The sequence below is a fragment of the Talpa europaea genome, assembly GCF_964194135.1.
Source record: "Talpa europaea genome assembly, chromosome: 4".
NCBI lineage: Eukaryota > Metazoa > Chordata > Mammalia > Eulipotyphla > Talpidae > Talpa > Talpa europaea.
The window spans coordinates 34,301,773-34,326,399 of NC_140070.1; the positions used below are offsets into that span (position 1 = coordinate 34,301,773).

At 44.6% G+C, this 24,627-nt stretch overlaps 1 protein-coding gene across 1 annotated transcript in view; it reads left to right on the plus strand.

Annotated features, from left to right (window-relative positions):
* Positions 1-3,886: 3,886 nt before the first annotated feature.
* RAB11FIP1 (RAB11 family interacting protein 1) overlaps positions 3,887-24,627 on the plus strand; it is a gene marked incomplete at both ends in the record, with an annotated part of 28,771 nt that continues 8,030 nt past the window's right edge. The window contains 4 exons of the mRNA XM_084231864.1: positions 3,887-4,263; positions 18,457-18,896; positions 19,742-20,513; positions 24,086-24,194. Of these exons, the coding sequence (XP_084087990.1) occupies positions 3,887-4,263; positions 18,457-18,896; positions 19,742-20,513; positions 24,086-24,194 (1,698 nt within the window). The remainder of the gene's footprint in view (positions 4,264-18,456; positions 18,897-19,741; positions 20,514-24,085; positions 24,195-24,627) is intronic.

Consider the following 24,627-nt stretch of genomic DNA (forward strand, 5'->3'; position numbering starts at 1 on the left):
AGAAGGGATACTCTGTGTCATACTCAGCCTATGAGACAATCCAACTAGGTTTCATTCTGTGTGTGTGTGTGTGTGTGTGTGTATAGAACCAGAACTAAAAATCTTTTTTAAAAAAATATTATTTATTTATGCATACAAGAACTGGGGTACAGGCCAGAGGTGTGTATGGGGGGGGGGGTGAGAGGATTCACCAGAGACAGAGTGGGGAACAGAACAGGCAGACTGACTGAAATACACTGCTGAGGGGACAAGCAGGCGAGACAGGAGAGGTCTGCTGAGCCATGTGGGTAGCTCCCTGGCCGGGAATCGAACCTGTGCTACAGTGGCTGTGGATAGCTTCATAGGTTGTGTCTTAACCCCTTGTGCCACCAGGAAGGCCCCAAAACTAAAAATCTTTACTTCCAGAGTCAGTTTTGACACCAGATCTCTGACTTTGTTCAGCTGGGACGGATTGGAGCAGTGGAAAGTAGAGAAATCAAGAGGGAATTATATGACTTATGTAATTCAGTCCCAACCTAGGATAGACACCAAGAATGGCTAATGAGTGGGGTAGAACAGAACAGAAGGCAGACAGTCTGCAAAGCAGCACTTGCATTACATGAAGGAATCTGGCTGTGACCTGGCTGCTGGGCTACTTCTGTTCACACCTGCCTTAAAAAGTGTACCTGATCACATCACTGCTCAAAATCCTCCGAAGGCCTTCTTACCCTGGACCAACATTGGTGAAAACTCCTTAGTCTACTGTTAGCCAGATGTGCATGATCTGGGCCTGCCAACCTTGACTGTCTCACCTCCACCATCCAAACCCAGTACCCTCTTAAACTATCCCATATGCCAACCCCAATGGAATATTCATAACCCCTAAAGATGCTATGAACTCTCTGATCTCCACACACTTTCTTTAGCTGCTCTGTTCTCTCCTCTTGAAATGCTCTTCCCTTCTGTCTACTCATTGCCCCTCAAATCTCACAGATTCTTTAAGGCCAGCTCACAGTTCTTCTTTCATAATACTCCCTAACCCCGCCCCTCGCTTAGAAAAATTTCTCTCCTCAAAACAACCAAATATTTTATTAATACAGGACTTCTTGGGGCCTCCCCGGTGGCGCAGCGGTTGAGCGCTGGGTTGCGAAGCTACCTGCGGCCTCTGGCCTCTGCGGCGCCGGTTCAATTCCCGGCTGCCAATCCCCGGCTGCTCCCCGGCCACCACCGGAGGAGGGTCCCACATGGTGCACAGACCTCCCCTACCTCCCGCTGCTCCCCTCAGCAGTGTACTTCAGTCCTTCTGCCTGCTCTGCTCCCCGCTCTGGCTCTGGTGAATTCTCTCACCCTCCCGCGCTTCTGACTGTACCCAGTGCATGTACAAAGAAACAAATAAATAAAAAAAAAAAGCCTCTATAAGAAAAAATACAGAATTTCTTTTTTTTTTTTAAGATTTATTTATTCATGCATACAAGAACCGGAGTACAGGCCAGATGTGCGGGACGGTGAGAGGAGTCACCAGAGACAGGGCAGGGAACAGAACAGGCAGACTGACTGAAATACACTGCTGAGGGGAGTAGCAGGCGAGACAGGAGAGGTCTGCTGCACCATGTGGGATTCTCGTTGGCAGGCCGTGATCGAACCAGCGCTGCAGAGGCTGCAGACAGCTTCACAGTGCTGCCCTCAACCGCCTGCGCCACCAGGGGAGACCCAAAAGAGGACTTGTTTCATAGCGTTTGTCATGGTGTACCTTGGAATGAGGTTTTATTGTTGGACCCATAGTAGCACCTAGAATATGTGGGGCACAGTAAGTACTAAGTAAATATTTGTGGTGATGAACAGAGCTCTGGGGTTAACAGATCATGAAGAAGGGAAAAAGAACCTCTTTTCCTTTCCTCTTCCCATCACTGTTAAATATTTACAACATACAAAACAAACCTTTCTCACACTGTAGGAAACATTATGTAGTCATGTTTGGCTGAAATAGCTGCAAACTCTTCAATTCCATACACTTCCTAAGAACCTCCTGTGTACCCAGATTATTGCTTGGGACTGTGGAGAAAACAAGTTACATAGGTTACCACCTGGTTCCTGCCCTGAAAAGGGATGTGGGAAAACAAGCTTTGGAGAAATCTGAATGAAGCCTTGCAGTGGGAAGGACATGGGCAGGCCCAGAGGCTGGGAGGGGACAACCAAGTCAGGAAAGGCCTGGGGGTGGGAAAATTATCTGGGCTACAGTCTGCTCAGGAGATAGAGGAGAATGAGTTAGGGTGGGGCCAAAATAGGAATGAAATCTTTTTTTTTTTTTTTTTTTTTTTTTTTTTTTTTATAGAGGCATGCTTTATTTATTTGTTTGCTGGTTTTCTTTTGTTTGTTTTGTTTATACATGCACTGGGTACAGTCAGAAGCGCGGGAGGGTGAGAGAATTCACCAGAGCCAGAGCGGGGAGCAGAGCAGGCAGAAGGACCGAAATACACTGCTGAGGGGAGCAGCGGGCGGCAGGAGAGGTCTGCACGCCATGTGGGACCCTCCTCTGGTGGCCGGGGAGCAGCCGGGGATCGAACCGGCGCCGCAGAGGCCGCGCGCAGTTTCGCAACCCAGCGCTCAACCGCTGCGCCACCGGGGAGGCCCAGGAATGAAATCTTTTAAGCCTGAACTTAATGCAGTTGGCTGTGAGTCAATATTGTAGGATTTAGAGCAGTTCAATGTGCAGTGTTAGGTGGAGGGTGGAGGGCAGGCGGGAAATTCATAGCGATCCAAGGGATGAAGTAAGAACATTGGATGGGAGCTGGAAGACCTGGTTTCTAGTCCTGGCTAGAGGTTATGGGATCTTGAACAAAACACGTCTCTGCTCTGGGCCTGTCCTTAACTGTAAAACCTAAAAACCTTCAAAGTGACCCTTTCCAATCTGATGATCAACTGTTGAGTCTTTGAAGAAGGATATTGGGAAATGAAGGAAAATGCTAATCTAATGGATATCTGGAACAAGGAAGTGACAGGCTGTCTCTTCACCAGAGATGAGGAGTTGATGGAGACTGAAGAGTTTCCATCCAGAGAGAAATGTGGAACTGGGGGTGTATGTGGGGGTGTCCTCTGCTGCTGATGTCTGGTTTGGCAATCCTATTTCAGTTCCTCCTTTCTTCCCCTTCACCTCACCTTATTTGGTGAGGGTAGGGCCAATAGGTCACTCCCCCCACCCTCACCTTCCCCTTTTCAGGTCACTTGACCCTCCTCCTTCCTCACCTACCTGGCACCATCCCAGAACCTCCTTCCTACACAGTCTGACAGTCTAAAGAAGCAGCAGTGACTTTGGGATCATGTTCATACTCATTATGCTCTAATAACTACGTTTATTGCGTTCTCACCACGTGGCAGCCTACATTATTATTATTATTTTTTAATAGCAATTCCATGAGATGATTGTTATCACATTTCACAGATGAAGAAACTGAGACCAAAAGATGTTACGTAACCTGCACGAGGTGACACCCCTGCCAGTCGGCGATGCTAGACTGGAAATGAGTCAGTGCAGCGGTCAGTTCCAGTTGGACAGTGCGACCCGCGGCATCGGAGACCCTATCCCTCACCCACCGCCACTCAGACCCGACTTCTCCTAGTCCCTCACCCCCCACGCCCCGCCCACACGTCCTCCAGGCCCGGCCGGGCCGCCGCAGCCCCGCCCCCGGCGCCGGGGAGCCACGCCCCGCGCTGGAGGTAGTGCCGGGCGGGAGCCGGCAGGTGGAGGGCCCGGGAGGCGCTCGAGGGGCGTGGCCGGGTCGGGATGGGCGGGCCCCGGAGGGGGCGTGGCCGGAAGCCTTAAAGTGGCCCGGGCGTCGGGGCGGGCCGTAGAGGCCGTGGGTCGTGGCGATCTCCTGCTGCTTTGAGAGCTGACCGCAGCGCCGTCACCATGTCGCTGGCGGCCTCGGCGGGCCGGGGCCCGGGGGCCGTGTGGTCCCCAACGCATGTACAGGTGACGGTGCTGCAGGCGCGGGGCCTGCGGGCCAAGGGCCCCGGGGGCACGAGCGACGCGTACGCGGTGATCCAGGTGGGCAAGGAGAAGTACGCCACCTCGGTGTCGGAGCGCAGCCTGGGCGCGCCGGTGTGGCGCGAGGAGGCCACATTCGAGCTGCCGCCGCTGCTGTCCGCCGGGGCCGCACCCGCGGCCGCCGCCACCCTGCAGCTCACCGTGCTGCACCGCGCTCTGCTCGGCCTGGACAAGTTCCTGGGCCGTGCCGAGGTGGACCTGAGGGACCTGCACCGGGACCAGGGCCGCAGAAAGACCCAGTGAGTGTGGGCCAGGGCGGTGGGGCAGTGCGGACAGAACTTGATAGAACCTGGGCACCGAGATCCTTTCAGAAGGAGCGCAGCTATCAAGTTGGTGATGTGCCCCGGAGGGGGCGTGGGAGGGTGGGGGGACAGGGGACTGGCCGAGGGAGGACTTCCGAGTGGGATCCCCTCCCGCATAAATAGTATTCGCACCTAGCTTCAACTTCTTCGACCGTTGCGCCCCAACTCTCCCAGTTTGTAGTCTCTTTGAAAGCAGGGGAGGTCCTGGGGTGATTTTGAATCTGCTGGATGTGCTCAGAGCATGGAACATTATTAGTAAGCACTTAATGAATTTTTGATGAATTGAAAATATATGTGGGCTGGCGAATTTGTCTTGTTTGTGTAGGTAGTGTGCATGCATGATACAAGGCTTAGCGTATGTGGAAACTTTCTGGATGTTTCCTTAAACTGAGAATTACTGGGCCAGGGAGCAGTAACTGGGGGTGTAAAACCCAGGCAACTCCTTGGCGCTAGAGGCTCACCCAGGGGCCAAAAAGAGGCATTAAAATGAGGGGTGGGTGGAGGTGGCTGGCTTGGGAATGCAGGCTTGGAGGTGAAGGCTAGCCCTCACCTCCACTTCAAAACGACAAAGGGGTTGGTGACAGAATTTGCCCCTCCTCCCCAAAGAATGTCTGAACAGTTTGGTCTTAACTTTCTGACTGAAAAAAATGTTAACCCTTTTTGCTCTGGGTCCCTAATTAGTAAGGATTTCCCATTGATGGCTGAAACCAGGGCCTGCCCTTGGATAAGTCCAATTGGGAAAGAGACAGTTTGTTAGTTTCTCTCCAGTTCTGCTCCTGGATGGATGGCTGCTCACCTGTATGTAGCTCCCCAGTCAAGATTTCTGTGTCAGGGCATATCAGTCCTGCAGGGCAAATTGGGCAAAGGACAGTTCTCTGCAAAGTGTTACTGATTTACTGGTTTTCTTTCACAGGTGTTTGGAACTAGAACATTGGATTATACTAATCTAGTATACTAAAAGCTAGCTTCACTTAACTTAATTGGTTATTTTGCTGGACCTTAAATATGCAAACCCATCCTGTTACCACCTAGCTCCTAGAGTTTGTGAAGCATACCAATTCACTTTGTGTGTTTTAGATATAAACAGTATTTTAACTTTCCCTAGTGAAGGAGACAGGAAAAGCCAGAGGGTTTGAAGTTACCAGACTCCTTTTTCTGTGGGGTGGGTCCAGTTTCGTATGCATGCTTGAAAATATAACACCTTATTCTCTTATCTGGCCAAAGATGAATGGGTATTTCTGAGCTCAAATCAGATAAAAATAGAGAGCCTTGAGGTGAGGCTGGATGGAGTGTCTCATGGCATCAATTTACAAACCATAAGGTGAGCATTGTCTTTGCTAAGGATGAACTGAAGCAATGCTAATTTTCTATCTGATTAAATGACATTTGGGACCTGGATGGCTTCTTTTCCAGCTCCAGTGGAGCAGCTAGCTAAGTCCTTTTGTCTTGTCCCATCCCAGGATGTGTGGATGCTAACTTCTGGCTCTGCCATCCTTTTTTTATGTGAACTTTTATTCCCTTGAAAGATAGATGGTATCTCCCTGCCAGAGATGGGGATTACAGATTCCTGGGCCTACTTCTCACTTGGGTCCTGACTCATTGTTAGGCTTCAGTCTGCTTAGTTTCTAAACACCCAAGTTTCCCTATTTGTAGGTGGAGCTTGTTGTCGGACTTAATTGATATTTGTAAGATGTTTCTGGGTTCCTGCATTATGGAGCCTGTGTATGGACTCAAAAGGTTCTGTTAATGTTTTGTGAAGAATGAAAAACTGTCCTTAAATTCTCTTTTCCAGGAAGGGTTCAGCCTCTGTATCTTTATTTTTGTTATCCTCTCTAATGTAATCCTAAACCCAGATGCCTACTCCTGTCTGCTATATGAGCTGATTACCATTTAGTCACAGTGTCAACTTGTAGAAAAAATAGTGCTTAGCTGATTTTTTTTTTTTTTTAATAACTGCAAAGGAAGGCTTCTTTGCTCCTCTAGCAGGTAAGGGAAATTGCATATTTTCCATCTACTATTTCCTGGGACTTTCCAATGTCTCGGAGAACCCACTTAAACTAAGCCTGTCTGATCATTTGAGTGCTCAAGATAACTGGAACCATGAGATATCCACACAGGTGGAAGTTAAACTGAAAGAAACTGGTTCAGTCAGGGAAATCATTTGAACTAGTTATTAACGGTTTAACTCTTATTTAGAAGTTAAAAACCGGAAGCAAAACAAAAGTTCAAATCTTGGCCTATAGGTCTGTGAGTGTGTGTGAGAGTGCATATATGTGTGTGCATATATGTTAATCAACAGCAAAGAGTTGCTGCTATGGAGGCTGACTTTTGCCATGAGTCCTGAAGCCAAAGTGTTAATAGCTAACTGTGTTAATATTTCCATTCGTTCTCTTGATAAGCCCCCATCTATTATTTTTGGAGTCAAGAGCCTATGCTTAAGACTCAGATTTTGTGGATCTCATATTTAGTATGTGACACACAACTTTAAACACCAAACAGAGGCTAACATATTGATAGGATATATTTATAGGAAAGAATTTGTGTCCCCTTCAGTTAATAAATTGAAGTGAGGGCCTCTCTGGTGGCGCAGCGGTTGAGCGCTGGGCTGTGAAGCTGCCCGCAGCCTCTGCAGCGCCAGTTCGATCCCCGGCCACCTGCGAGGGTCCCACATGGCCCAACAGACCTCTCCTGCCACGCCCGCTGCTCCCCTCAGCAGTGTGTTTCGTCAGTCTGCCTGTTCTGTTCCCCGCTCTGGCTCTGGTGAGTCCTCTCACCCTCCCGCACTTCTGACTGTACCCAGTGCTTGTATAAATAAAGAAGTAAATCTTTGAAAAAAAAAAAAAAGAACTTAAAAAAAGAAAAGAAATTGAAGTGAATTGATTTTGCCTTACACTTACCTGTTAAACACCTGGGTCCTCATCATAAAACAAACATGAAAATCTGAGAGGCAGAATCAAGTGATCAACTTGGAGGATTCTCTGCTCAGTCCTCTAGTCTCATATAGTTTAGGAACCTGGATTGATTTAAAAATACCTTTTTAGTATACAAAGAACAGTACAATTGAGGGAAATAAACTTGTCAGGACAGATTATAATAAATATACATTCAGGTTCGTGACCAGGGTGTAACTAAATATCTTGAAACTTAATACTGTCATAGTCTTCCAGATAGGAAGAGTGTGAGTGATGAAGAGTCATTTTCTTAGCTCCCCCTGAAGATTCGAGAAGGAATTTGGTTGCATACAAAAGGATAAGGATGACAATAAATATGAGATATTTTAGAGAACTACAAGTGTCTTAAGATGCCATAATCAGTTGCCAATGGCAAACTGAATTATTAGAAAGAAGTAAAGTCTAAATGATTGTTTTCCTGAAAGAGTTGGGTTTAGAGAAATGACTTACATGACCATAGAAATCTATAATTCACAAATTATGACCAATCAGTGTTCATGCTTATTCCTTTGGGCTTCCTAACCACATTTAGGTTTTCTGTAATAGACTGAAAAATTTCAGCAATGTTGCTACTAGCTAAGTTATTTTTCTTTCTTGGGAATCCCCTTAAAGAAAGCATTGAGCCTTACTGGAAACCCTCCCACCTCTTACCCTGTCCTACATCCACCCAAACCCCCCTCCTTCCCCTGTGCCCAAAGACCAAGTTTTCAGTCTGTTCTGAGATAAATAACCCCAACCTGCTTAAAGCACTGGAATGAAATGACTAAGAAGGGGAGAGCACTTCAAAGTCATTGTTCGTTAGGGTGGTAAGAGATGTTCCCTCATGTTTATTCATGGTATTAATTTGATTATGATTTCATTTTAAGACATTCAGCTAATGATGCCCCCCTTGTCTTTAAAGTTCAAACATACTTTGAATAAGTATTTTTTTACTACCTACTATGTGCTGGGCTGTAGGTATACAGTATAAACAGTGGTGACCAAAATAGACATGGTAACCTGCTTTCAGGAAGCTCAGAGCCTTGTGGGGGGAGACAGAGATATTAAACAAATGAACACATGCATAAATAATAATGTATTGTGAATACTGTGGAGGAAAAGAAAGGGTATCAGAAGAGAAGAGAGCAGGAAGGACATAATTTAAAGGGAATTGCAAATAGCTTGTCTGAGGCTTAGACCTGAAGAATTAGGGAGGAATTTTTCTAGTGAAGAGAAGAGGAAGGGGCTGGAGAGGAGAGGACCCTGTACAATTGCCCAGAGGCAGATACATCCCGGCACATGTTGTATAGATTGTGCTGAAGAGGAAGGCAGGGCTTTATTTAAGAGCAATGGGAAGCAGCCTCTGGATGTGATAAACAGAGGGGTGGTGTGATCCAGTTTTTCAAAAATCGCTGTGGCTGTTGGGCGTAGAATGCATTTGAAACAGGCTGAGGCTGAAATCAGATAGAGAAAATGGTAAGCTTTTGCAGTAATCTAGGCAACCAACAATGGTGGCTTGAACTTAGGGTGATAGCCATGGAGATGGACAGAGGTGGTGTTAGGGGGAATGGATGTCCTGAGCAAACTCCATACAGGAATTTATTTCCCTCTTGTTCATTTCCTCATTTTCTCTTTCCTTGCAAATAAACCTTTGATTAACCTTTTGTGTGTGCCTGCAGTTTAAGTCCCCTTTAAGTGCGTGGGTGAGGACCCACAGTCAGGCAACCCATTTTATATCGGGGTTGCCCTGTAACAGCGGGTGGATTTGAGAAATATGTTGAGGGTTCGGTTGGCCCGACTTGTGATCGATTGGATGTGAGAGGAAGTGATAAGAATGAACAAGTAATATAAAGAGTGCTTGCTCTTGCAAATGTACCAGGAAGTGGCTGCTGCCTTCTTTCCCCAACAGTCACTGTGATATTGGAGTGAGGTCACACCATTGCAAAGAGACACCTGTGAGTGGAATTTTCTGTTGAAGCAAATTAGTAAAACACCATTGAAACCAGGATGTGTATATGTATATCTTAAGGCAGTTACAGCATTCCTACAGACCAACTCTGTTTTGTACTAGTGTAGTTGTGTAGGCACTAAAAGCTGATAAAGTCTCTGCTTCTAGCAAGACAGGGCTAAGAACAGTATATATCACAAAAGGTATATATCACATGAGAAAAAAATGAACTCAGAGAAAAATGAAACTCTGGAGACAAGTAGGTCAACCACTTTTATGTTTTTCACTTTAGGAAAGGTAAGAGTAGGAAAGTCTTATGCTTTTTCACTGTGCTTAAGCTTCCCTTTGGTTATAAAGACTTCCATTGTGTTTAACTACCATTAGAGGAGTTTTTATAAATAATATCCGACATAACATTTGATTGTAGTTATTATTGGAAAAACATCACAGTTACATTAAAACCAATACACACGCTTACCAAAATGTCATTGACTTTACCATATATTTGCTGACATCACTCACTCTTCTTCCACTTAACAATAATCTTAGATCTCCATTAAAATACTACAGTTTTAATTGCCATGTGTCCTGGAAGATTGTGCTTCTCACCCTGTACTTTTAGAGAGAATGCCAGCTCTGGCTTAGCTCCAGAATGATTAAGAAGCCCTAGGCCAAGTGGAGAAAGTGACAGGAGGTCATTTTAGGCTTTATCTTCATCTCAGAGCAGTTCTCTGCTTAGCCTTTGGTTCTGGGTCTGGTGTAGAGCTCTAAGCCTTAGGGCCTTTGAATTCCAACAAAATCAATACCGGATCCTAATATTGGCTTTTTTTTTTTTTTTTTTGGTGGGACCCTCGCTGGTGGCCAGGGAACAAACCTGCGCTGCAGAGGCTGTGGGCAGTCTCGCAGCCCAGCGCTCAACTGCTGCACCACCAGGGGAGGCCCCTAATAGTGGTTTTTAAAGAAATTTGTCTGTTGCCAAGAACAGTGATTTTGGAAAGAAGTTAGTGAGTGGGTTGTGGTCCCCTTAAGTGGTCCTGGGTGGCATCTCATGCACAGCTGGTCCAGGAGGAAACTGACTTTTGCCAGCTATGCATGAGATGCTGTCCTTTAAGCAGAGACTGCTGGGAACTTGTTCTTTGCTCTGTGGCTGTTTGACCCAACACAAGGGCTCATAAAGGTCATCAAGGTGGATGAGTGGGTTGGTGTGGTTCCTGTAGGCACAGGGTAGGCAGCATTTGCCTTGTCCGCTGGGAGGACTGCTTAATCTTATATTTACCCAGGTCAAAGCCCTGCTTCTTTCAGGTTCCCAGTTGTGGACATGACTTGCTTGCCAGTTCCCTTTCTGGACACTTTCCTTTTGGAAGAAGCAGGTTACTCTCTGCAACTTGGTGGCTATAGATGTCTTTGGTAAATGAGTTGCTCTTAGCCACTAATGAGATGAGAAATTCCTTTCCTTCAGGGAGAGGCCTGTAGATAATCTTTTAGAGAAAAATCAAGGGCTTTAGTCTCCAGGGTGTCCCTGAAGGATACATTCAGGAATGTGCTTGTGGAGAGAAAAAAAGAGTGGTAATTACGTGTCTTTTCCTGAATGCCGGTCTCTGAATGGCATGGAAGGGAGGCATTTATAAGAAATCCCAGAGAAATATTTCTGAGGTGTGGCTGTTGCACACTTCACTGTTAAATACCCTTTTATTAGAAAGGCCATATCTAACCTAGCTAGAACAATTAAGGCTTCCAGAAAACTTAGCCGGTCAGGCCTCTTGTCATCATAAAGAATAGGTGTCTGATGTGAAGAGCACCAGTGGCAGTCTGGGTCTCAGGATTTTTCAAGTCTGTCACCTCCCACAGCACCAATTCTTTTGGGGTTTTCCTTTCTCATTTAGTAAACTGTGACACACAAAATGGAACTTCTCATGATATTAATCATTTGCTGTTTAATGCTGTTGGTATGGGTTTTTTTTTTTTTTTTTTCCTCCTCCCCCCTTGGACTTGCCTTGATTTTTAGAGAAATCATAGCTATTCCACTTCATTGCCAGGAGCTCTCCTAGAAAGGAGTGCGCCAGTCTGTTTGTGGGGTAGAGAATGCACTATTCTATTCAGGTCACCATTCTTTGATATATGTCATGCTGAGGCTCATTTGTTTGTTTTTCCTTTGTCCTGAACAAGCCAATTCATTGCATATTCATTTCTCTCTTGAAAGTCTGTTTGTGTGAATGGTAAAGGCCCCACAGTTGCCACAAGGCTGGTCTTTGGCAGACCAAGTAGACTACATCTTTGGCTTTGACACTCGGGTAAGAGGTGAGATGCCTGATCTGATGGTAGAATATTAACATTTGTGGCTTTTTGGGCTACAGCCAAGTTAAAAAAAAAATAGTAAGTGGGCCTCCCATGGTGGCACAAGAGGTTAAGCATCAGCACTATGAAGCAATTGACAGGTACTGCAGCATGAGATCCATCCCCAGCCAGGGAGGTGACCCACATGGCACAGCAGACCTCTTCTGTCTCCCCTGCTGCTCCCCTCAGCAGTTATTTTAGTCAGTCTGCCTGTTCTGTTCCCCACTCTGTCTCTGGTGAATCCTCTCACCCCCGCACCTCTGGCCTGTACCCCAGTTCTTGTATGCATAAATAAATCTTTTAAAAAAATGGTAAGTATGATTGCAGGAGTGGTAACCTTACATGTTTAAAAATGCACTGGTTTTTCTAATTCTTAGAGAATCATAAAATACTAATGCTTGCTCTTTCCTTTAGTCTTTGTCTACAAGGAGTCTAGCATTGCTTTCAACTTAGAAAACATGTCTGGATCCTTATACACCAGTCAATTATGCCGTCTGGACACGTCTCCAAAACATCTTGGAGGCCCTCTGCTTCTGGTCTCTCTTGCCTGCATCAAAACCCTGAAGAGTTCTGAGAACCATTAAAGCTCTCAATAAGTTATAGAAAAGATACTTTTTAGTTTTGAAAATTGCATAATGCAAATGAATTTTGTAATTGAGTCCTTTCCTGCTCCTTAAAATGCAAGTCCCTGTTATTTGTATTTCATGGATACTTTTGGGTACCTAGGAATAAAGTTGACCAGAACTGTTGCCATCTTTTGGGAACCATCAGAAAGACGGGTAAACTATGGTACATATACACTCCACAGAGTATCACAGAACCTTTAAAAATGATGGGTATGAAGACTACGAGGCAATAATGTATAACACATCACAGATAAAATTGCATGTGCTGTCTGGTTACAACTAGGTAATAACTATAGCTAACACTTATTGAGTGCCTATTAAGCACTAGGCACTGTTCTAAGCACTTGACATTTACTAAGCCATCTGATCTAATACCATACTTATAAAATGGGTGCTTTTAACCCTGTTTCAGAGGAGGAGGCTGAGCCACGGAGAGATTATGTGAACTTGTCTCTCAGCTAGTAACTGTTAAATTGTACAGGAAAAAGACTTCAAGAAAAGATATAAAATAATAAGGTGAGATTAACCACAAGTGAGTCATTTGTTAAAAAATAACAGAACTGTTTTCTGGAATTTTTTTTTTTTGATTACTTTCTAAGTGAATTTCTATAGAGCGAATCCATGTAGAAAAGCATTTCCTCCACCTTTTTTCCTGTTCTCTCTCCTTTACTATGTCATTTACCAGCTTTTAGGTTGAGCTTGATGGCGGGTAACCTTTCAGTGCTGCTACAAGGGCTGTTTCAGGGATTTGGAATAAAAAAATGAGCTGTTTACAGCTCTCGTGATGCACCAGGGGTTCTTCCAAGTAGTTGACAGTGGGCAGAGGGGCAGGTGCACTTAGGCAAGCCAGGTTGACTGATTGGTAATTCTGTATTCAGAGCTAGATAATGATGACCAACTACTTTGGTCAGTAACAAAACTTGTTGAACCACTTAGCACCCCACAAATGTTTTATAGGTCGTAAACATTTTGTCCCTGTTTGTTATGCGTGGTTTCTAGGCTACCAAAAGAAGCTGACATTTTACTTATAGAATCACTTCTCTTCAGAACCCTTTCAGATGTTCTCAACTCCTAACCCCACTTAATTTTCAACCTTTTTTTCCCCTCCTCTGGGGACGATAAGGAACTGCTTTTTAAAATTTCTTCATCTAAGGAAGATCGAAGTCCTTCTCAAATATGATGTTGGGCTCTATTCTCTGCTTCCTGCTTCTTTCCTCCCCTGAGACCATAATCCCCTGTGTCACCCATGCTTGGTTACTGTGGTGGTGACTCATGTTACAAGTCATGGTTGAGATTTTGCATGGAAGGGAAATACAGGCAGTGTACCCTGACCAGTCCACACCAGGCCCACAGACAAGGGGCCCCTTGAGATGAACACACGTTGAAATGATGAAGCAACATGCAGGCCCAATGGTCTTCCTTTGCTTTGCCTTCCCAGGAGCCTCCTGTGTTTAATATGAGGAGGCAGCATTCACTCATTTCGTTGGGTCCATGTGAAATGAAGATTGTTCTTTATTTATAGTCTCTTGGGGTTTAAAGGAGTTGAGAACCTCATCTGTATGTGAGTCCTTCTTTGTGCTGAAACTGTATACTTTCTAGGAGTTTCTTTTCATGTTGAATTATGTTCTCATGCTTCAAAGTTAGAAAGAAAAGGCAGCAATTGTCACAAGCGCTTGGTGGTGTTTTGTCAGTCCGCTCTGTCCCACCAGAGAGTAAACTTTAGGGCAGGATGTGACCTCTACATATCCAGTCAGTACCTTGCATGTAAAAATGTTTGAACTTTTCTCAAAAAAAATGTTGACCCTTTGGAGTCGTCACTTCCCTGTACATGTCTGTTCTCTGGAATGTTTTAAAGGAAAAACATGTTTGTTTCAGCTGTAGGAAGGTTATTTTTGAGCCATACCAATCAGCCCTTTACAAGTATGAGCCCCAGTGTCTGCAGGGATGCCCTGTGAGAATTCTCATTTCCCAAGAGCAGGAGCCATGGGGCCCTCACCCTGCCACATTCCGATGGAAGGGCCTCAGGGATCAGCTTTCCTTGTATTTGAACAACAGAGCATTTCTGAGGCAAACTGGTCCTGAGAACTGGGCATGGCTGGCTGGTTTTGGCTGCTCTCAAATTGACCACTTAAAAGCCCAGGAAATTTGACCCAGGAGATTTGACACTGTGGATCCAGGTCCTGGCTTCTTAGCCCAGGGAGCCTGGGTCCTGCATCCTGCCTGTTGTCCTTCCTCTACCTCTGTCATTCTCTTCTACATTCCTTACTATTCTCTCTCTTTTTTTTTAAATAAAATTTATTTATGCATACAAGAATTGGGGTATAGGCAAGAGGTGTTGGGGATGGTAAGAATATTCACCAGACAGAGTGGGGAGCAGAACAGACAGATCTACTGAAATACACTGCTGAGGAAGCAGTGATCCAGATAGGAGAGGTGTGCTGTGCCATGTGGGTTAGCTCCCCGGCCAGGGAACGAACTCATGCTGCAGTGGCTATGGATAGCTTCATAGTGTTGAGACTTAACCTCTTGTAGCACTAGGGAGGCCCATTCCTTACTGCTCTTAAGAAGACATCTTTCTTGGAAATGTAGAAAACTTAAATGACTTTCTTTATTTTTAGTTATTGCCTTATGTTTGACAAAAAAAAGACCCTCATAAAACAAGCGAAAAGAAAAAGAAAAAGGGCACCCCCAAACAGTAGGGCAGCCTCTTTAGGTAATGTACATTTTTGTTTGTATATACCAGATCATCCTTCTACTGAGAGGCATGGAGGGGCAAAAGACTGAAGTTTTCTTTCCGGACCATTTGGGGTGATTTGAATTTTTATCTGTGTCTGTTATTATTTAAGATACAATTTATACGTTTCTTTCACTTTCTGTTTTCAGAGAATTTTGAAGACCTGAATTTTCATTATAAGTAAAACTTGATTATTTGACCTTTTTTTTTTTGATAGGTTGCAGGTTTTTTTCAGAATATGTGCTTAAAAATTCATTTACTGTATTGGGATTATGGCTTTCTCTCTGTACTCTGCCCTTTGGACTAGGAAAATCGACCCAGCCCTGACTTCTGAGATAATTCACACTTTCTGGTTTGAACACACCCAAGCTGCCAGCATGCGCTCTGTGACCATGCCTGGACTTCATTACTTATGGTTTTTTTTTGTTTTTTGTGGGACCCTCACCGGTGGCTGGGGAACGAACCGGTGCTGCAGAGGCTGCGGGCAGCCTCGCAGCCCAGCGCTCAACCGCTGCGCCACCAGGGGAGGCCCCATTACTTATGAACTATATCCGGGAGGTGCCAGAATGGACAGAAACACTTAAAAAATTGAATTGATGCTTAAATGTTAAAACCCACAAATGTATTCGGCTCTGGGATGTCTATAGGTATAAGACATTTACAGTTCATGACTTTCTCTCTTACTTTCTCTCTTACTTCAGCTCCTGCTGAAGCTGTCATTGAATTTAATGGTAAAGAAAATATTAATAGCGCAGAGGTTGAGCGCTGGGCTGCGAATCTGCCCGCAGCCTCTGCAGCGCCGGTTTGATCCCCGGCCACCGGCGAGGATCCCACATGGCGCGCAGACCTCTCCTGCCGCCCGCTGCTCCCCTCAGCAGTGTCTTTGGTCGGTCTGCCTGTTCTGTTCCCTGCTCTGTCTCTGGTGAATTCTCTCACCCTCCCGCGCTTCTGACTGTACCCAGTGCTTGTATAAATAAATAAATTAATTAATTTAAAAAAAAAAAGAAAATATTAATAGACAAAAAATCCCTGTCTTCCTTTCCAGCTTTAGTAAGTTGTGTGCAGGTTTTTAAAAAACCTGAACTTCTGCATAGATGCTTACCTGTCCCTGATTCAGTCTGATTTTGCCCTCCTTAAATAGCCCTGTGACTATTCTTGGCTACCTGGTGTTTGGCTTTAGGTTTGCTTAGGAAAATAAGTGGCAGTTGGTGAAGTAGCCATACCTCCTAGTGGTGTTGGAAGTTTCCAAAACAAATCCCACTTTTTGTGCCCAGAGATTAAACCTGCACATCATGTAATAATAGGCCCTTAGGGAGGATTCTAGAGTTGCTTGTAGCGTTGCTCGAAATAAACAGACTTCGGATGCTTTTGGAAAGGCAGGCCTCGTCCCAGGAACTATGAAGAAGTATTCTTTAAAGGTCTTTGCATCCCCTGGGAAGGCGAACAGAAGAGCTGTTGGAGCTGGGGAACATGTACTGGGCTCCCCTCCACGGGTGGAGAGGTGAAGGCTTTGCTTCCAGCCTGGTCATCTGAGCCTCATTTCGACTTCAGCACTTCCCCTTTTCAATTGGTATTTGCAATAGCTAACCTACCTTAATCACCAAGGCTACGATTCAACACATGATTGTCAGAAGAGAAAAATTCAAATAATCCTTTCTACCTCTAAGTGACAAATATGCAAACTATTTCAGGCGTGGATCTGGAATATGTATTGAGAAGACACTAGTCTGACGGGTGACGTTATCTGTGAAGACCTTGCATTTCTCAGTCTGCCTCTAGCTGTGGGTCGTGGATTTAAAAACCAGAGGAGTTCTCCTAAAGGTCCAAAACTGTAGCTGACATATTTTTCTCTGATCTTGGCTGTATTTTGTTAATCCAGTCTAAAGTCTTGCTGACTTGTATACTGGAATTTATGTAATCTTACGATTTATGGTTGGCAAGCTGTGGCGGGGTTTCCCCCCTCTTTTACCTTAGGACATTTGAATTAGAAGCTTAAAAGTTCCTCACAAAGAATTAAAATTTGAGCCCTTCTTTCTGTGTGCTGCAAAACATGGCAAATGAAGATAAGTTAGGAGAGAGTGTGAAGTGTAGGAATCTTGGTATGAAAGAAAGAATTGGAGCTTTGCAGAAATGCAGAGCTGATTTTGAATCCTGACAATACCCCTTAACAGTTACAAGATTCTGTACCAATGACCTAACTTGTGAGCCTCAATTTCTTTTTCTGTAAAATGAGTATAATATCCACTTTGTGTCATTCTTGTGAGACTTAAACAGGTTTGTTTCCAAGAGTTATAGATTCAACACTGTCGAAGGTGCCATGTAGATGCTGGGTTTCTGTTTTCCTCTGCTCCTTCTCCTTGGAGTGCAGAATGAGCTAAGATAGTGTGGGCAGTGATCTGCCCTGTGAACAAGATAGGCTGAACATGAAAGAGGAAATTGTGCTTACTTGGGTGAAACCATCATTTCCTTAATGCCCACGCCCTCCTCTCTGAAGTAGGTCACTACAAAGAACTTCACAACGTGGGCTTTCAGTTGGTGAGGGTGACCCTGGGGATGGCTGTTAATATACCATGTGTTTGGAGTTGTTTGTCCTGGTCTGGTCATGCTACGAATCAGACTGATAGTCTTGCTATACAACAGATGGTAAATGTCAAGGGCAGATTTCCTTTCTCTGAAGTTTGTCTTTCAATAGCGTTGGACTGATATATCATTTACCATATCTTGTAGTAGTTTGCAAATGCTCATGTGAAATACTTGAACAGTGTATGAAGTGTTCCCTTTTTTGATTATTAAGCTAGGGAGGAATACCTCTTTCATTTTCTCATTTTTAAAAATTGTGGCAAAATATACATAACAAGATGTACCTTTTAAACTATTTTTAAGTGTACAGTTTTGTGGCACTGAGTACATTCACAGCATTGTGTAGCCATCACCACCATCCATCTCTGAAACTTTTTAATTTTCCTCAACTGAAATTCTGTACCCACTAAGCACTAACTCCCAGGCTACTCCCTCACCTAGTCCCTGGCAACCACCATTCTATTTTCTGTCTCTATGAATCTGACTACTCTAGGGACTGCATATAAATGAAAGCATAATATTTGTCATTTTGTGGCTGGCTTACTTCACTATTTAAAAAACATGCTTTACTGTCATATTTTCCATTTTTCTTTGGAATGTACTGTTCTATAGACTGCTGATTTTCTCTGTGATTTCCTTGTAAGTTTACACTTTACCTTCTTATCAGTTTTGTGTATTATCTTTGTATTTCTTAGTCTATTGAAGGAAGATACCCATCATAGGAAATATTTTAACGGAATTTTAATTTTATTTTTAGAAATAGTTTTTTGTTGACTTGTTAGGTGGTTATGCACTAGGCACAGAATCTGAGCCTATCTTTGCCCAGTAGTTGTTCTTCTGAAGATAAAATGTATGTTCTGTTTTCGCTCCCCATAAAAGGTTCGTAGTAGCATTGTGGAGAGACCATTTAATGGGAATTGTGAATATTGTTTTAGGCTCTTTAATTCAGTAGTGACCACTCAACCTTCCTCCCTGCAGGTGGTATACCTTGAAATCCAAACCAGGAAAGAAGGATAAAGAGCGAGGAGAAATTGAGGTTGACATACAGTTTATGAGAAACAACATGACTGCTAGCATGTTTGACCTTTCCATGAAAGACAAATCTCGGAATCCATTTGGGAAGCTGAAGGACAAGATCAAGGGGAAGAATAAGGATAATTCATCAGACACAGCTTCAGCTATTGTCCCCAGCACGACACCCTCAGTTGACAGTGATGATGAGTCTTCGAAAGACAAGAAGAAGAAGTCAAAGATCAAGACCTTGTTTTCCAAGTCAAATTTGCAGAGAACACCCCTTTCCCAGTCCATGTCTGTCCTGCCTACTTCAAAGTCAGACAAAGTCCTGCTTCGACCTGGGAACTTTCAGGCCCAGTTGGGGGATGATGACAATGAGGATGTGTTTTCTTCTGCCTCAGACAGTGAGTTTCCTCTTTCTCCTTCTTACTGGACTTCTGTTACTCAGTTTAGCCTACTTTGCTTTGAGAGAGAAAAAACAAACAAATCCTAAAAGAAAGATTTTACTTCAGCTCCTCAGTTACTAAAATGATCATGATGGTAGTCGTATGGTAAGATGGCAGTGATGGTACAGGTGGTGATGATGATAATGGTGGTGTTGGTGGTAATAATGGGTGATTGTAGTTGGGAAGTCACTTTTTCTAAGTCCTCTGGTTTCCAAGGATGTATAAGCTCCTTTTTAAAATGTCTGGTTCTGAAATTGATATGTACAAGGGTAAGCCTTTGGAGCTAACAGAATTGAGTGTATCTTTTTTTTTTAAAAGGTAAAACCATGGAATCACATAATATTTTTGCTATTTCATAACCTCATCAAGTATTTATTGAGTTGCTATTAATGTAGTTAACATTAACACCCCTAACAAAAATCAAGGAATCCAGTTACCTTAACTCTGAATTGACTGTCAATTTTGAGCTTCAATTTCAGTGACCAAATCCCTGCTACTGACCAGATTCTGCTATTTTACCAAGAATGTGCCCTTTTTTTGGATTAATTCAGGGTTTCCCAAGCTTAGCATTACTGATTGTTTGGGCAGGATAATGCTATGTGATGGGGGGTGATCCTGTACATTGTAGGATCTCTAGCAGTGTCCCTGTCCTCTACTTGCTAGATACCAGTAGCACACACCCCCCCATCAATGCAATTGTGACTGCAAAAAATGTATTCAGACAGGGACAAATGCCCCATCCAGTTGCAAACCATTCATTTAACTTCTTATTGCTTTTTTGTTCTTTGTCTTTCTTCTTCTAGTCATGTCTCACAAGAGAACAGCAAGTGCAGATCCTAAGCACCTCAACCAGATCAGCTTCACCCTCCCCAAGAAGGATGGACTCTCGTTTCTTGGTGGCCTTCGGTCTAAGAATGACCACCTTTCCCGCTCTAATGTCTGTATTAATGGGAACCATGTTTACATGGAACAGCCAGAAGCCAAGAGTGACACCAAGGACAGCCCCCGATCTTCCACCCCATCTCCCCAAGGTTTAAGGAAGAAGCATTTGTTCTCATCTACAGAAAACCTGACTGCTCACTCTTGGAAGGAACCTGAGGACAGCAGTGCACTTTCTACCAACAAGCAGGCCCCTGTGTCTTCCACAAAGGACTCCCTGAAATCCATGACTCTGCCATCCCAATGGTCACCGGTCAGCGATGACATTGGGGAAAACCTGGAGACCGCAAAAGGAACCAAAGAGAGCAAGAAGCAGGAGAACAAGAAGTCCTCCTTGCTTTCTCTGGTGACAGGAAAGAAGGATGTGGCTAAGGGCAGTGAAGATGAAAACCCTTCAGCCATCTTGGGGAAGGAGAAGGAAGTCAAACTGAAGGAGGATGACTCTATGCCTGTTGAAGACCTTGTGAAAAGATCTGAGAAAGATCCCGTGGCTGTTGTCTCTGGACGAGGTAAATCCCTGGGACCTTTTGAAGAAGTGCAGAGCGCAGAGCCGGAAGCAGACCCAGAGTGGAAGTCAGAACCTTCACTACCTATGACCTCTGCCAGAGCTCCCCAGACCAAAGCCGTCAAACCTCGGTGAGTCTGGGCCCTTCTGGTTATCAGCCAGACCTACTATCAGAGCGAATTTTGCTTGTTGATCAGTTGATGGCACCTGTATATGCCAAAGGTTTACTTGTCCAAGTTGTTTTTTACTAGCCCCTATTGCCCATGGGGCTCAGCCTGCACAAATTGCAGTGATGTGTCCCAGCCCAAAGCCACGGACAGCTGGCCTGGTTGTCCTTCTCAAGGATCACACCCCAGTAGAATGCCAAAGTTTGAGCACATTCTGAGTTTTACAAGTTGGGAACACTAGATTTGGGCTGTGGTAAGTGCAGAACCTGTGTTTTTTAAGTTCATATCACATATTTCTCTTTTAGGCAGATTTTATCTTTCCTCCTTGCACTTTGGCATTGGCTGGCTGGCATGAGAGACCGGTGGTGCACTCTTGAGTGTGCTTGTGACAATTCTCTATATATTTACTTTGCACCTGATTGCAAGAACCTGAGTGAACCTTGAGGAATTTCTGCTTTTCAGCATGATTCACATTCACACTCATGATATTTCTGTTGTCTGGGAGGGAAAGGCCTTTTTTTTGAGATTCTGCATACTTGATTTCACACACACACACACACACACACACACACACACACACACACACCAGTTTCTCTTCAAAATCTGTGCCTGTAACCTAATGGTGTGTCTTTTACTGCTTTGATCTTTTTACATGCTTTTTGTTTATCACCAAAAAAAAAAATCACTATAGGCTGTTGTTTTACCTGGATCTTTCTCTGTCTGTTGCACCAGCTGTTTGTGTGGCAGATGTGCTTGGTGATAAAAATGTCCCTTTTGTATGTTAAGCATTAGTGTTCCTTTCTTAACTTCTTAAGGTACTGCCCCAAATATGAAAGTTCTCCCATTTTGAGCGACTTTATTTTTACATTTTTTTTTTTCCTCCCATGGTACGTCTGCAACTGACCTGCAGATTTTATTTTGTCCTTTTTGCAGACTGGAAGTGTCTCCAGAGGCTCATCCCGCAGCCAGGCTTCTTTCCTCCCCTGATTCTCTTCTTTTGTTTCCTGTTCTGTCTTCCAATTCTGATCAGACACCTGTCCCTTCTAAACTGGGGCATGATTCAGACATCCCATCCTCTGAATGTCCTTCTTTCTTCTCCTCTTTCTCATCTCCTACAGCAGCTCCCATTTCTACATCTACTCCGATTAAAAACTGGCCTTCCACAGACAAAGGCCAGGCCAGGTCTGAAGAAGCATCTTTGCTCGTTAAAACAGAGTTGCAAAAGGATAGTTTAACCCTAGTTCCAAATACTGCTTCTTGCACGTTGGGTTCACTTTCCAAAGAGCCACCCATTCCAGTGTGTGAAGGGACAGGATATTCTTCAATGGGGAAGACCAATGAAGAGAATACCAGTGCCAGTGACTTAGAAAAATCTTTCCTGAAAAGGCCTGAAGTGGGGCAACAAGAAGAACTTCTGGAATTTTCTTCCAAAAAACAAGACTCTCTCTCTTCTTCCAAAGAGACCCAAGAGGGAACATTTGCTCTTTCACTCACAAGTGGCAGAAATGAAAACCAGACTGGGAGGCCTCTGATGGGGGAAAACACAGACTTTGAGGGTCAGTCCAGGTCTTTTGTGGGGAACAGAGTTAGGACTGGCAAGAGGACTTCTGCAATTAAAGAAGCTTCGCCCCTTCTTCCAATGGGAGAATCGGTCTCCCCACATGATTCCATGATTCAGAAACATCAGGAAATAGGTCTGAATGTCAGTGAGGGCAGAAAGAAAACCAAAAAACGTGTGTCATTTTCTGAGCAGCTCTTTGTGGAAAAGGATGTGGAGAAGTGCCCTGGATTGGTTGAAGAGGACAGAAGTAACCCCCAGGGGCTGGCCCATGAAGGCGCTGTGGCTGGAAATGTGTCTGAGGGGGAGCCTTCTGTGTCCCTCCACACAGAAGACTCTGAGAGGGAAGCTGTGACTGAGCCCGCCCCTGTGGCAGGTCACCTCCCTTTCCCCTCTCATGAGGAGTCTCTCTCAGAAGGCCATGTGAGTGGGGAGGCAAGCACAGGGAAAGACATCCTACTCTTTAGGACTGAGGGAGATGACACCCTGATGGTTCAGAATCAAAGCAAAGCCAGTGATCACGAAGGCTTATTGTCTGATCCCCTGAATGACCTTCAGTCTGCCTCAGATCTTAAGTCTCCAGTCATGGCAGATCTGGATTTAACCCTCCCTTCCATTCCTGAAGTTGCATCAGATGATGAAAGAATAGATCAGATTGAAGGTGACAGAGAGAGATTGGAGGTCGCCACTCCAGAAGTCGAAGCTTCTTCCTCAAGCACATTACTGTTACCTGCCCACCCTGGAAAGGACAAGGGGCCAAGTGGTGAGGGCGAGGCAGGTGTGCCAGCAGTACCCCCAGAGAGCCTGCATGAGCTCAGTCCGAAAGCACCCAAAGCATATGTTATGACTTCTTCAGAGCAGACTACAAGTCTAGGAATTTGTATACCAGATCTTGGCAAGAGCTCAAGCCTGGATAAACAGCTGCCAGGCCCCGGCGGTGGTGAAGAAGAAAAACTGTTGGGAAGTGGGAGGCTCAATCAGCCTCCTGATGTGGCCCTGAAGTGTCCTGTGTCCAGATCCTCCTTTTCTGAAACCTTTCCTTCCATACACTCTTTTCCCAACTCTCCACATTCTGACACTCACCACGCCAGCACAGCAGAATCTCAAAAAAAAGCAACAGCAGAGGGCTCCGCTGGTAAAGTGGAAAATTCTGGCAAGAGGAAGCCGCTGCTTCAGGCCTGGGTTTCACCTTCAGAGTCACATCCAGTCTCAGCTCAGCCGAGTGCTGGAATTGGGTCATCCAAGCACAGGTGAGATTGTCTCTATAAATGAGAAGGGTGCCTCCCTCTTCCATATTTTTTCCACTTGCAGAGGTTGTGGGTCTCTAGTAACACAGATGTTCTTCTGGTACAACCCACCTATTTTGCAGGTGGGGCTATTTAAAAAGGGGTGACCTTCTCTGTGACGGGAATGCCTAAGACACTCTGTAGCATGAGGGTAGCAGTCTCCAGAGCATAGTTTAGGAATCATCCAGGGGCAGATCTGGAGCTCTGACTGCAGAGATGTACTGTGACCAGTACCATGACCAGTACCGTGATGGTCTCCAGCACCCACTGGCATTGAGTGGCACGACCTAGTGGTGGTAAACTTCCTTCAAGCTCCGCCCGAAGTGAAGCTGGTGTGTTTGTTCTGAACTCTCTACCATTGAGGCACAAGAAGGCTCTGCAGGGGCTCCCACAGAGGCTGTAAATATCTGTAGAAATGAGACTCTCTTGAATGCATTCGTACAAGAACAAGGGTCTGGTAAGAAGGTAAAGAAAGACACCTTGCTGAGGGTGTGTTTTGTTAACATGCATATGGATTCCTGGTGCTGGCTGCTTTTATTCTGTAAGGACATCGGCACATGTTGGACCCAAGAGATAAACAATGCATGTGTCCACTCTCCCCCTTCTCTTTCTGGCTGGCATCTTTGAAATGAGTAGTTTCTTAGTTTTATCATCTCAGAAAGGTCTAAGGATCCTATCTCCCTTCTCTTTAGACTTCAGCCTGTGAAGCCAATGAATACAACTGCCACCAAGATTGCTAACTCCAGCTTGGGAACTGCTACCATCATCAGCGAGAACTTGATCAACGAAGCCATGCTGAAGGTATGTCTTAAAGAAGTAGCTATGTGACCTGGGCATCTCCACAAAACCCATTTCCAGAGCCACTGAGTCACAGTTAGGTGCATCTCCTTGCAGATTATAACCATATGTCTATGTCTTTGGAAGCCTCTGCCCTTCCCTTGAATGACACTTTCCCCCTTTACAGTTATTTAGTTTTTGTTGAATTTTTTTTGTGCCTCAAGCAACATGATTGACATGGACATTTGTTAATGAGAAGAAAATGTCATCCACCATCTGGCCCTTTCAAATTGGGTATTTTCATTTTCCCATGCTTTTTTATCTTTTGGCAAGAATGTAAAATTCTTGTAGTTGTATCATTGCACAGATGTACTTTTTTGTAACTTTATTTTGAAATAAGTTAAAACTTTAAAAAGTTGCAAGAATAGGACAAAGAACTCCTGTTGGATAGTAGGTT